Source organism: Canis lupus, chromosome 8, assembly GCF_048164855.1.
Source record: "Canis lupus baileyi chromosome 8, mCanLup2.hap1, whole genome shotgun sequence".
NCBI lineage: Eukaryota > Metazoa > Chordata > Mammalia > Carnivora > Canidae > Canis > Canis lupus.
In genome coordinates, this window is record NC_132845.1 from 27,034,483 (window position 1) to 27,048,652 (window position 14,170).

At 35.9% G+C, this 14,170-nt stretch overlaps 1 protein-coding gene across 2 annotated transcripts in view; it reads left to right on the forward strand.

Annotated features, from left to right (window-relative positions):
* The window catches only part of PLPPR4 (phospholipid phosphatase related 4), a 40,242-nt gene extending 31,942 nt beyond the window's left edge, over nucleotides 1-8,300 (forward strand). For both annotated transcript variants that reach the window (XM_072834657.1, XM_072834658.1), the window contains 3 exons: nucleotides 567-624; nucleotides 1,382-1,555; nucleotides 4,416-8,300. In XM_072834657.1, the coding sequence (XP_072690758.1) occupies nucleotides 567-624; nucleotides 1,382-1,555; nucleotides 4,416-5,741 (1,558 nt within the window). In that variant the 3' untranslated portion in view covers nucleotides 5,742-8,300. The remainder of the gene's footprint in view (nucleotides 1-566; nucleotides 625-1,381; nucleotides 1,556-4,415) is intronic.
* The last annotated feature ends 5,870 nt before the right edge of the window (nucleotides 8,301-14,170 follow it).

The following is a 14,170-nucleotide window of genomic DNA, read 5'->3' on the forward strand; positions in this document are numbered from 1 at the left end:
AAATAAGATGCTCTGTGAGTCTTGAGATGATAATTATGTGAAAGTAGAACATACAAAGAAACATTTTGTTAAAATTGGACTTCTTGTGTTTTCTTGAGTGTAAAAAATACATTTAGACCCATTGCTGTGAGAAAACAATGTTGTCTTTTAAAGTCTTATGTAAATGAAACCGTATATTTAGGAGCATAGGAAAAGCTTCAGAGCTTTAAAATCCTAGGTTTTATGATTTACTTTAAACTGATATAATTCGAATACCAAAGAACAATGATAATGTTTTCCAATCCACTTCTACTTCCAACCATCATTCCAATGGTGTAACAAAGTGATCCCCTTCAAGTTGGCACTTTCTATTGAAAAGCACATTTCTACTATTTAATTCTAATGGTGATTAGCAGTGTTTATTTTATCACTCAGATCTTTCTCCAGAAAACTAAACAGAAATTAAAGTTATCACTTATTGCCTTGAGGCTTTTAAGTTGAACATTTTAACCATCCAGTGTTCTTGAGAGGATTGTTAGCAGTGGATCTGAAATAGGAGGCATAATTTGACTGTCTTCCTTTGGCAGAAAATCATTCCCTTCTCAACATGCGACCCTTGCCGCCTTTGCAGCTGTGTATGTTTCGGTAAGTCACTGGCTCTTTTTCATTGGTCTGTGTCCTGGGGAAAATCAGAAAGGACTGTTGTCTCCAAGTGACTAATTAGATTATATAGCTGTGCAATCACTGAACAGTAAACTTGAGTACAGCAATCCTTCAACACAATTGCATTGAAAGCAGAAATTGGATGATACTGTACACGGTATTATAGTAAAAGAAATTTTCTACACAGTCTTCGTATTTACTCAGCCTGGTATACCTTCCATGTAATATACCTCATGGCAGGGTATTGTGAACTACATGAATGTTATAAATGCCCAAACCAAAAGAATTGTTAAGCACACACATACACACACATACATATGTGCTTTCCTTTCAGTATTTATGTAACAAGGAGTTCAAAGTCAGTCTAAATGTGATAAATGATATACAATGAATTGTCATCACGTCTGATTAATACAATAGTCCATCAGATCTTATGTAAGAAAAGTGGGTTGAAATTATGTGAAAAATAGCACAGCAACTAAACAGTTATCTGGCTAATTCTACTGCTTCAATTTGTCTTTCAAACTTCCATGTAATTAAATGAGATCTGTTTTTTATTTGATGAATTTTGCTATATATTTCCTCTTTTTCAGGTATAGAACATAACCATGGCAAGGGGAATGGAAGAGTAAAATTAATGTCAAGTGTACCAGTTAGACTTTGAGTCAACTTTTTAATTTGATTATAATTTAATAGTAAAATGACCATTCTAACATACCAGATTTCTTTCATTTTTCAGATGTACTTCAATTCCACATTAACAGATTCCTCTAAGCTTCTCAAACCTCTCTTGGTCTTCACCTTTATTATCTGCGGGATCATCTGTGGGCTCACACGGATAACTCAATATAAGAACCACCCAGTTGATGTCTACTGTGGCTTTCTAATAGGAGGAGGAATTGCTCTGTACTTGGTAAACAATTTACTATTCTTATTTGATAAACCACAGTTTAAGTGGAAAACATGCATTGAACATTTTTGCACTGTAATAATTTTCTTGCAATGTAGTTTATAGTCATGAGAAAATCTCTGAGTGCATCTCCATCCTGTGCCAAAACACATATCCTGCTTTCAGCAAAATAATTTTTTTAAACCCATACCATGGACCAGAAACTGCAACTTTAGGATTATTGCATTTTTACACACACACACCTGAAAGGGTCAAGGACTATTTTTGCTACTATAATTTTATAGATGAGGAAAGTAAATATAAGTGAAACTAAAGGTTTGGTGGAAGTTTATATAACTTGCCCAAGAACACAAATGTAGCACTGGGATATGTTAGCACCAACTAATACTGAATTCTTAGTATAGCAGTACTCTATTTTCAAGCCTGATCTTCCTTCAGAAAAAATATTCTCAGCATAAGAAAACTGAAATTGCCCATTTCATGCATTTGTTCATGCATTCATTCATTCACTCATTCAATATCTGATCTGTGCCAGGTACTATACTCAGCATCAGAACAGTGAGAAATAAGGTATAGCCTTGAGGAGTTTTCTGTGTAAAGACTGATAATAAATTTAAATAGTTGCAATATGCTAAATGATATATTTTGTTCATTTAGTGAACAAAATGCTTTGGGAATAGCAAACTGAAGAAGGAAGTTAGAGAAGCCTTCCTAGAAGTGATGTGGTTTTTAAGGAATAAGAAATTTTTTCTTAGAGCAAGGAAAGGAGGAAGGCCATCCAAGCGGAAGAAACTGCACATGCAAAAAGATGTAGGAGAGAGTCAAGTATAAGTGGAAGGTGAGGGACAGGAGGAGTAAGAGGTAATGGCCAGGTTTCTAGCTCGGAAGACTGGGCAGATGGTGACTTCATTAGTGGACCAAGAACATGATGGAGGAAGCAGGTTGGTGGAGGCAAAGGGTTTGTTACCTCAATTTAAAGATCAATAGACAATAAATAAATAAATAAATAAATAAATAAATATCAATAGGCAGTTGAAGAGTTGCATCTGGAGCTCAAAAGGGCAATCAGTAGTGGAGAAATAGACAATGATGACAAAAAAATAGTGGAGAAACAGAATGATGACCAAAGTAGTAAAAACACTGAAGCAAGCGACTATTTTTCATTTTTATAAACTAGCATGGTCAGGATTGTCACTTCAAATCTCACACTTATGCATATGCTTTCTTCAGTGGAGGAGAAAGTGATCAAAGTAAAGTTAGCATGCCAGGGACTGCGCGTAAGCTTGGGTTTCCCATGGGAGTGTTGACTGGCAATGTGTGTCGCAGAATAAGCAAGGAAGACTGAGAACTGCCTCTCTCAAGTTCATGCATTGCCTTTGCATGGATGTGATTTCATCGTGTCCTGGAATTAGCCTGGGCTCCATACTCGGAAGGATTTGGGCTTGAATCTCAAATACCTCACATTTGGCTGAGTTACCTAATCTCTCAGAACCCTGTTTCTTCACTTATAAAATGAGAAGAATACTAGTTATTTCATATCATAGCAAGGATGGAGCAACTATATTAAGCACAGTGCTGGGCACTGCATGTTGAACAATATGGGCAGAGGTTACTTACGGTCTCGTGGACAATTTTCCTGAACCTACAACTTTAAATAAAATTATTAATAGAGCATTAGGTAGGGGCTGCACTTCCTGAGAACTCTGGCAGTGAGAGCATATATGGATACTATTTAGAAGAAAATTTGAACCAAGAATTAAAGTAGTTGGAGAGGCAGAAGCTTGACTTATTTCATTTCTGTTTGTACCCTATGCCCTGGAATTGGAAATTCTTCAATTCTAAGCCAATGCTATTGTAAATTGTTCAGCACTCTATAAAATGTTAAATCATTGGGATTCTTAGGTTTAATTTGAAAAGTGTCTACCATCTATGGAAATTAGTACCCAAATAGCTATCTGCTGCTTGCTCATGTCTAAATAAGCACCTCATAAATTGAAGATCCAACAGAGATTTAGTCTTCTCTGTATAAAAATTCTGACTCCAAATGTTGCCATATCCAAATTTTTATCCCCCAAATCTAAAATAATAAAAAATTAGTAGGTTGAGTATGAAGATAAGATTAAATAAAATGTAGCTCAAGTTTAGGGTACTAAAACACTGAATTGATCAGCACTGAATTGATCAAATATTACTTCCAAACTTAAGACCAAGTTAAAGGAAAGAATGTAGGTTCTCCAAACTAGTCATAATATCTGCCCTCTCTTTTGAGAACACTCTGTACAACGCTGAATACGCAGGGCTGTGTTTGATCTGAGTTTTAACAACATTCGTCCCTGACCTCACTGCAAAACATGATGGCATGTTTTATGAATGATTCACTGTTTTATATTTTTCACACCTCTCCTGCTTTCCATCATAAGGTGTGATTGAAAATGGAGGGTAAAATAAATCAGTTAAGCTATTCAGGGTGTCACTCGACAAGAGGTTCCTAAATCCAGAAAAATGAATTGCCTTGAAAAGCAGAAGAATGTCCTTATTTCTCTCATTGTCTGTCCTTTTTTCTCAAAATATACAGAGGATGAGATTCACCCAAACATCCAGTGGGATGGAGAAAGGACAGAAAGTCCAACTAATAAAAAATAATGGGCTCCTTATTTCTGAACAGTTAGTTCAAGGATTTATGATATAACTTAAATAAATTATGTCCTGAGTAATTGTAGTTTGGGTTTTTTGTTATTTGTATTAGTCAATGGTATGGAGAGAGCACCTACCTTATTTATATGCTTCAGTGGGTCCTCTAAGACAAATGTTTAGTGATCACGTCTTCTAGTGCATGGTGTTCATTGTTTCTCTTAAACACTAGGGCCTGTATGCTGTGGGGAACTTTCTGCCTAGCGAAGAGAGTATGTTTCAGCACAGAGACGCCCTCAGATCCCTGACAGACCTCAACCAAGACCCCACTCGAGTTTTATCTGCCAAAAATGGTAGCAGCAGTGATGGAATTGCTCACACAGAAGGCATCCTCAACCGAAACCACAGAGATGCTAGCTCATTGACAAACCTCAAAAGGGCAAATGCTGACGTAGAAATCATCACTCCACGGAGCCCCATGGGGAAGGAAAACATGGTTACCTTTAGCAATACCCTGCCCAGAGCCAACACCCCATCTGTGGAAGACCCTGTCAGAAGAAATGCCACCATTCATGCCTCTATGGATTCTGCTCGATCAAAGCAGCTTCTCACCCAGTGGAAGAATAAGAATGAAAGTCGGAAGTTGTCCCTGCAAGTTATAGAGACTGAGCCTGGACAGTCACCACCCAGATCCATAGAAATGAGGTCAAGCTCAGAGCCCTCCAGAGTGGGAGTGAATGGCGACCACCATGCTCCCAGCAATCAGTACCTCAAGATCCAGCCTGGCACTGTTCCCGGGTGTAACAATAGCATGCCTGGAGGACCAAGAGTATCCATTCAGTCCCGCCCTGGGTCCTCACAGTTAGTGCACATCCCCGAGGAGACCCAGGAAAACATAAGCACCTCTCCCAAAAGCAGCTCTGCTCGAGCCAAGTGGCTGAAGGCTGCCGAGAAGACTGTGGCCTGTAACAGAAGCAACAGCCAGCCCCGAATCATGCAAGTAATAGCTATGTCCAAGCAGCAGGGCGTCCTCCAAAGCAGCCCCAAGAACACTGAAGGTAGCACGGTCTCCTGCACTGGCTCCATCCGCTACAAAACCTTGACAGACCACGAACCCAGTGGGATCGTAAGGGTTGAGGCTCACCCAGAGAACAACAGGCCCATCATACAGATCCCGTCCACTGAAGGTGAGGGTAGTGGCTCCTGGAAATGGAAAGCCCCTGAAAAGGGCAGCCTTCGCCAAACTTATGAGCTCAACGATCTCAACAGGGACTCAGAAAGCTGTGAGTCCCTGAAAGACAGTTTTGGTTCTGGAGACCGCAAGAGAAGCAACATAGATAACAATGAGCATCACCACCACGGAATCACCACCATCCGCGTCACCCCAGTAGAGGGCAGCGAAATTGGCTCAGAGACGCTGTCCATCTCTTCCTCCCGCGACTCTACCCTGCGGAGAAAGGGCAACATCATCTTAATCCCTGAAAGAAGTAACAGCCCTGAAAATACTAGAAATATCTTCTACAAGGGAACCTCCCCAACACGGGCTTACAAAGATTGAATGATGGTGTTCAATCACTTGAGTGATCCCCAAAAGACCACGTGTTGATTCTATCTGTGCTCTGTTCCAGCAGATTGAGAAGACTTCTCATCAAACTGGGTCATCTACCATCAGCCCGGAACTCAATGACTCTTGAGAACTATTACATTCAAGCTTGTAGATTTCACATCAAGGGGAGGGAAAAGCACAATGCAAGAACCTAATTAATGTGATAATGTGAAGAATCTTAAGACCTGTCTTCAAACTCAAAAGGTTTGCAGAAGGCAGTATCAGAAGAAAGCGGTTTCCTTCAGTGTATACTATTTTACTTCCTGAATGTGCCAACTTTAGGGATTTTTCTTTATAATTGGCTGTGGGAATCCAGAACACATGTTTCCCTACAGCAAAGGCCATGCAGTATTATATATTCATTTTGCAGAATCTGCACCTAAAGCTCAGTAAGGGTGGTGCTGATTATTATAGTACATATACCATGTAAACTCTCAAATTCTATTTAGCTGTGAAATAGTGGTGTGCAATTCCTTGTCAAAGAAATGCTACTGTATTAAGAAGATGCTGGCTGCTTTGTGTTAGAATAGGACACCCCGCAGCTTCTCTGTAGTGGCTCTGTCACAGTCAAAAAATGAAAAGGTTTTGTGCATTTCTTCAAAATTATACTTTCTTCAACAACAAGAATTGTGTAGAAATATTTTAAGTGAGAGGGAATAACTAATACATTTCTACATTGGTTTTTTTTTTGCTGCTTACTTTTTATTTAGGTATAGGTACTATTAATGGTTCTTAGTGAGTAAATTTGCATAATTTTAAAAATACATTGTTTTGGAGTCTTTTGAAATTGTGATCATATTTTGCATTTTATGGTTCCTCCTTTATTTATTAATTAAAAACTTCTTTTGGTGTTATGGGTATGTTTTTCTATTTTTAAATCAAGAATAACAGTTGACATTCCTTGAGCAAAATACATCGCTGTGAATTTATAAACAAGAAATCTGAACCAACACTTGACATTGTGAGTTACATTGCCAGCAACATTGGTTGCGTCTACGCTTGGATGTCTCCAACCAGCTGGCTTCGGTTGCTATCTTAACAAGTAATCCAAAAACTTCATTTTGTTCCAGATTATTAATTTTTATATCCTAATAACCAGTAAATAGTAGAGCAATAGTAGTTGGGTTTTACCTTCTTCCTTCAGATATTTTTATTAATTGGACATCAACTGGAAGAATCTGAAAAAAAATGCAAATTGATATTTGAAAGTATCTCACAGTATAAATTAAGAATGTATTTCTTCAAAATCTCTAAGTAGGCACAGTTTTAGTGCTTAATATGCAAACAACAGTTTTGCTACCTATCCTGAATAAAGCCTTCAGCCTAAATCAAAGGAAACCAATATTGTCAATAAGAAGAAGATAAAACCAAAACATTTGGAGGTTTTTCCAACTTAAAAATTTAAGTATGGAGAAATATTTGGTTCTTGGAATTTAGTATCAAACCTTTTTTTACACCATTTCTTAGGAATTCTAATATACACTCGATGATTGCCAAGGGGATAAAAGGTAACAACAAAGCTGGTTGATTTGATCTGTTTCATTTTCAATGAGAACAGAAGGAGTTGTTTAGAGATAAAGACTATCACATCATTATCAACTTCTACAGGAAAAGGGCAAAGCTTTCTAGAGTCACCAACCTCCTAAAGCATTAGGGATTTAGCTGAAACCAGCAGAATTGAAAACTCTGGCAATAAAATATGATTCAACTATATCCCTTCTGGCAATTTCCTTCTCAGAGAGGGGAGTGGGAGTAAAACATTGCCTTCCCCACTTCTCGCTACTACCACCGTCACCACACTCCTACTGGCTTTTGCCATTGCATAGAGAGAAAGGTGGACTGGTTTTAGTACTCTGAAGAAAAAAAAAAAAAGCTGCAGCATTTCAGGTGCAGTAAGATGTTTCCTAATCTTTCCTATTTCTTAACAAAAGATTTTAAAGTACTTCTCTAGTCATTGAAGGGTTTTTTTTTCTTTACATAAATATTGATATATTCTTTTTCTACTCAAAGTGCCAAAGGCTACAGTTTTTAATGACTGAACCAATTGTATCACATTGTTAAGGAAATATAATGATAGTCGCTAGAACTCAGACCTCTGCATGTATATTTGATAATACATCTTTTGTAAAAAAAATTACAAAAAAATATTTGTTTACATTCCACTGGTACCTTAATTTAAAACAAATGAGACTAACAGGTGGTATCTCTTCTTAGTGTTCTATTTATCTGATTTGCTAATGAGAGCACTTCTTCCTGTGTTAGGCTGTGCTTTACTGAGAAAACCAAGTATTGAATAAAGAGAGTAATTATCTTTTTAAAGTAAATAAAATTATGAAAAAATATATATAATATATATAAAGTATCGTGTTTAATAAAATGTTATGCAATGTTTTCCAAACTGATAAAGTTTGTAAAGTGCTATAATGTATTTTGTTAAGTACAGATTAAAGCTATTGTGTGAGTATATTGTGCTAACATCATAGAAATAAAGATTAGATTTCTTCATCAAAATTGGAACATTTTGATTTTTTTTACTTTAGACAGAGTGTGAATGGATAATAACTTGGCTTATGGGAAAACAGCTGAGGAATTAAGAATGAATCAGAACTGATTATATTCATAATTGTTTAGAAGAAAGAGTGTTACACTCACAAAGAAAAGTTTGTCAAACTATGCCATAATGTTCCCTCATCATTTAGAATTTCTATTTTGTGCTTATTATAGGAGCTCATTTAGATTTACTTAGACGTAGATTTCTCACATGTCAATGTTATAAAGTGTAAAAACAAAAATATGTCAGGGCCAATTGCTCTGAATCAATTTTTGACGAAGCGTAGCTGATGTGCCTCTTTTCCCCAATATTATGCCCTCTGTGCCAGCTTTTCTTTAAAAGAATGCTCTAAAAAAATAAAAAAAAATAAAAAAGAATGCTCTACTGTTAACTCCAGGATTGTTTCCCAAGCCATTCTTATCTGTTATATGAGTTTTACTGCTGACACTCTGTACATTTCACTAGAAGGTACCAACACAAGTTTTTAGACCTCAACCGGGAATTATGTTTTACTCAAATGATCCGAAAGTGGCCCACTTACTGAAACATGAAGTTACAGTCGTCCAGTAATGCTACCCAGTTCATGCATACCAGGCAACTACATCACTATTGTCACCTGGCCAACAACCACGGTATGATGCTATTCATTATAGAAAATACGTTGATTTTAGAGATGCTAACATTTGAATAATGAAGTGTATTTTATAATGGTTGAAATACAATATTGAAAAACTGGGTCTTGACTTTTCATCTCTAAAATGGGGATGTTTGGCTCTATTATCCTTTCTAAAAGATATCCTAAAGTCTTTTCTAAATTTCTCTAGATAATTATTAAGCATTTTATCCAGAGAGCAAAGACTAGTGTCAGAAGAATAAGAAATAACTTGCTGGTCTAACATGACTAACTAATGAGTATTGTTGTCTTTGATCATACAGCTAATATAAGCAAGACAATGGGGTTGCTAAGAGCCTATATCAACCATTTTGTTATATTATATGTCAAAATAGGTGATTTATATGCGAGTAACCCTGATACTAGTATCTTTCTTATCAGGTATCAAGTGAGTGCATTCTGGATTATATACATAAGAAGGATCATTAGGGAATTATATCATTCCTATCTTTTACAGGTCAAATCTTTATTTAATATCTGTGGGTCATTTTTATTATAGTTCGAAGAGAATATGAAAATGTATGCATAGTTCAGAGAGTAATTTAATTACAATAATATGTCAGAAGGAAATCAAAAGGAATTGAAATGGTTCCATCTAAAAGGAAAATGTAACTTGAAAAATGGATAAAGTTCTGTTTATGACTGAACATTTCATTTTCTCCATTTATTGAATGTGTTTCCTGCATTTAATCTGTAGAAAACTTCTAAAATGCCCCAGGATCAAATGTTCCAGTTTGAAGAAAACATAGCTTTCAGTAATAGTATATTATATTACAGGTAAGATCCAATTATAGGAAATCCCCAGTGACCATACTTTCTAATAGCAAAAGAATATCTAGATGAGTCCTCTGGTATAGAAATGACTCTTATTTCACTGTCCATACCCTTGTTAGTCAATGAAAGCTCCCAATTGTTTATGATTGTGTACTGTAGTCAACAATAATAAGGACAAACTGAGCAAATCTATAGTTCTACCACTAATTCTATTTAATAAATTTGTTGAATGCCCATATTACCTTCTTTATTGCCCCTACCTTAAGATTCTTAGTCACTGCCTTTGAGGAGAATCCATTTAAACTTTAATGTTAGCTTTACAAAATAGTACAACTGATAATTGGGAAATGGGTTTGAAAAAAAGTATGAGAATAATATTCCTGTAAAATCTCTTTTTTTCCCTTAATCACTTCAGGATGCTTTACACGCAGGTACCACCTTTTAGAAAGAATGCTAGATAGTCTCTATATTAGGAACTCTTTCTTCCTCCCATGTTATGGTTTATACCTTCCAGCCTGAGATATCCCTCTGAGAAAAGGTGCATCATCTTTGAGTACTAAGAAAATCTAATTCACACCACTCCCAGCTCAATCTTTCCCATTATGCATTTAAATTAAATAATGGCAGATATTTCTAAGGCACAAAAATAAGTATTTAATAAAATCACTCAAAATGGCTTAAAGATTTAAATGTAAATATAAGGCTATAAAACTTTTAATAAAAAAATACAGGAGAAAATCTTCAGGACCTAGGACTAGGACCAGCTACTAGTCCTTGGTTAGATATGTGGTTTGCCAATATTTCTTCCAGTCTGTATTCTATCCTTTCATTCTTTTAACAGGGCCTTTCAAGAGCAAATGTTTTACATTTTAATGAGGTCCAATGTGTCCTCTCCTTTTGTGGGCCACGTTTTTAAAATCAAATCTAAGATATGGAAAAAATCCTCAGAGCTCAACAATAAAATGACAATAAATGCAATAAATATCAAGCAACAATAAATTAATAATGGTAAATATTAAAGACTAAAAGAGCAAAACAGTAAAATAAGAAATGAACAAATGCATGAAAGGACATCTTACCAAAGAAGATACAGAGAGAGCTAATAAGCACATGAATAGATGAACATCATTAGTCATTTAAGAAATAGAAATTAAAACTGCCATAAGATATTACTATAAACATATAATAATGACTAAAATTAAAAATAATACCAAATGCTGACAAGAATGTGGAGGAACTGGATCACTCATCCATTGCTAGTGAGAACGCAAAATGGTCTAAACACTCTGGAAACAATTTGTCAATTTCTTTAAAAAAACAAAACTAAATATATACTTATATGACCCAGGAACTACATTTGGAGTATTTTCCCACAGAAATAAAAACTTATGTCCACACACCAAAAAGGTGGGACCTACATATTTATCTCAGCTTTATTACTAATCGCCCCAAACTGGAAACAACCCAGATGTTCTCCCAAGAGTGAATGGTAAACAAACCATTAACTATTACTCAGCGATAAAAATAAATGAACTATTGATAGTGCACAACTTGAATAAATTTCCAGGGAATTACGCTGAATGAAAAAGCCACTACCAAAAGTTTACACACTTATGATTCCATCTCATAAGACAGTGCAGATATGAGCAGCCCCCATGAAGTTGTTTTGCCATCTTTAACACACAGCTTCCACAGTTGGTCCAGTTGCCATAATTTCCCAGCAGGAGTGGGGTAGGAAGGAGGAATTCTTAGATATACAACTTCGTCTTTAAGAAGACATAGAAGTTTTATTTGTCTTGTCTAATCTACCCAATGGCACAAACTAGATCACCTTACTGCAAGAGAGGCAGCATGTAGTCTCTAGCTGAGAGGCCCGGGGCCCAGCTAAAAATTTGTGTATTCTCTAACTAGATGAGAAAGGATGGCTCCTGGAGGCTAAGGATCAGTTTCTGTCATACCAGCTTCGAGACTCTTCACAGTAGGACAACAGAGCCTTATATTTCACTGTTTCTCCATACAAAGCTATTTGCTGCAACATGCCTGGTGTCTTCATTTGTGTGTATGGGAGGGGCAGTAGGTAGGCATCTGTGTGTGTAGCTTATTTTTAACTCTCTGAAAAGTCTTTGTTCCCCCTTTTAAAGTCCCTTTTGTCCTTCAAGTTTAAATCAATGTTAATATTATTTTACTTTCAGTTTTTCCTTTATTCTAATTTTAGGGCTGGAAGGGACTTGAGATATCACTCATCCTTTTAGATATAATCACTGTAATCACTTATGTTACACACATGAGAAAGTAGAATGCATGAGAAGTGATTTACCCAAAACCACACAAGTTGTAGATGTAAGAAGGATTCTGAGGGCAGGAAAAAATACCTCCTGTTCACTTTTTAATCCCTACTGTTTAGCACATCACCCACCACACAGGTTGGACACTCAATAAACATTTAAAATGAATGATTGAAATATTTGTATTTCTAAATCCTTGTTCTACATGATCAATGTATTCACCTAACCAGTTTGTATTATTAATCAATTTGATTGTGAGGCATTGGCTATATACTACACATTAAACTGTAAGCTTTTATAAGCAGTTCCTAGCACAATAAGTACTCAAAAAATACAAGAATAATTGAGTGAGTACAGTATGTTCCATCTACTATAAGTGAAAAAATTATGAAAATGAGTAAATAATAAAACTCATCACATGAAGCATGTGAGCAGAGACAATTTGTTTAACCTTTCCAAGATGCAGTATTATGAACTAACATAATCATAGTTATGAACTGTGTGGTAATGAGAAAACACACTTGCTATAGCATTGTTCTGATTGCATAAAGCAGCTATATGAAAGGTTTAGCTCAACGCTTGCCATATAACAATCTCACGGTGAACAGCAGCTGGTAGCAAAAGTGGGTGGTAGTGGTAACTTGACTATGAATAAAACAAGTAATAAAAGCAAGGGAATGTATTAAAGTTCTGGGTCTCCACATCGTATCTTATCTTAGTGTTTTTTCCCCCATTGTGATTCTTGTACTCCTCCTTTTTTGGAAAAATGTTCATGAGATCTACTTCCATATGGTTTTGACTTTATCCAAATGTAAGAACTTTCATAATAAGAATCCATCTTAAAATTCAGAAAGTCTACAACCAAAGGTTAAAAACCAACAAACACCCTGTCTCAAAATGTTACATGAGAGATATTGGTGATTTCAGTATTCATAAACCTTTTAGAGGGAAGACCTAATTTGATATCTCATATATTTCCATCAATTATATTAACTAAAGTTTTAAATATGCTCTGTACATCCATCTCTCTCTCTCTCTCTCTCTCTCTCTCTCTCTCCCTCTATTGATGGTCATAATAATGTTATCTATAAAGAAACCTGTAAAGATGTTTGTATAAAATAGAAGTAAAAGCAAAGGGTGCCATACTATTAACCTCTATAATCTAAATTGCTATGAGTAGTGATGATTAAGCCTGACAGGGAAAGGATCAATGAGGTCAATACCATTCCATTTGCGTGTGGATGAGAAATCTGTACTCTGTCAAATGCCTGTATTCAGTGTTCTCAATCGAAGTTGTAGTGACACAGGTGAGAAACGTAACAAGTGTGTGTGACATGGAGTAAATCCATTTCTGTGGCTGGCAAGTGTATTTCCTGAAGCACATACCTCTTTGGTGCATAGCCTTCTCTTCCGGAAAAAAAAAAAAAAAAAAAAGGATGAGAGGATTTGAAAGAGAAAGAAATGGTCATCCATTTGATTGTGCCCTGAAATCCCACAGTGTTCAGATATCCTGTGACTCTGAAGCCAAATATATATTATTTATATTTTTCTCCTTTTTCTTATTTGAAGCCTCTTTTTCAAGTGTTGACTTTGTGTAAGCCAGATTTCTTAGAACAAACTGTCTCCTCACAATAGATATGATTTTGCAACAGTTGTTTGTTCAAATGTTCCCACCTCCACAGTAATCTTGATGGAGGAGGGTGCCAATAAAGAGTACTTACTTATTCTATCATTAGAAAGAAGAAAGAAGAAAGAAAGAAAGAAAGAAAGAAAGGAAGGAAGGAAGGAAGGAAGGAAGGAAGGAAGGAAGGAAGGAAGGAAGGAAGGAAGAAAGGAAGAAAGGAAGAAAGGAAGAAAGGAAGAAAGGAAGAAAGAAAGAAAGGAAGAAAGAAAGAAAGAAAGAAAGAAAGAAAAGAAAGAAAAAGAAAGCAAGCCCTCTCTATAGTCAGCATTCAAGCTTATTTTTCACATTCAAACTCAGATACTAGAGTCCAGGGATTATAGTCATTTCTTTATATTTGGCATATCCACTGATGTCTTATTCCCATACAATCCACCATTTAAGATATCACAATTATTTTCACAATTATGGAGTAAT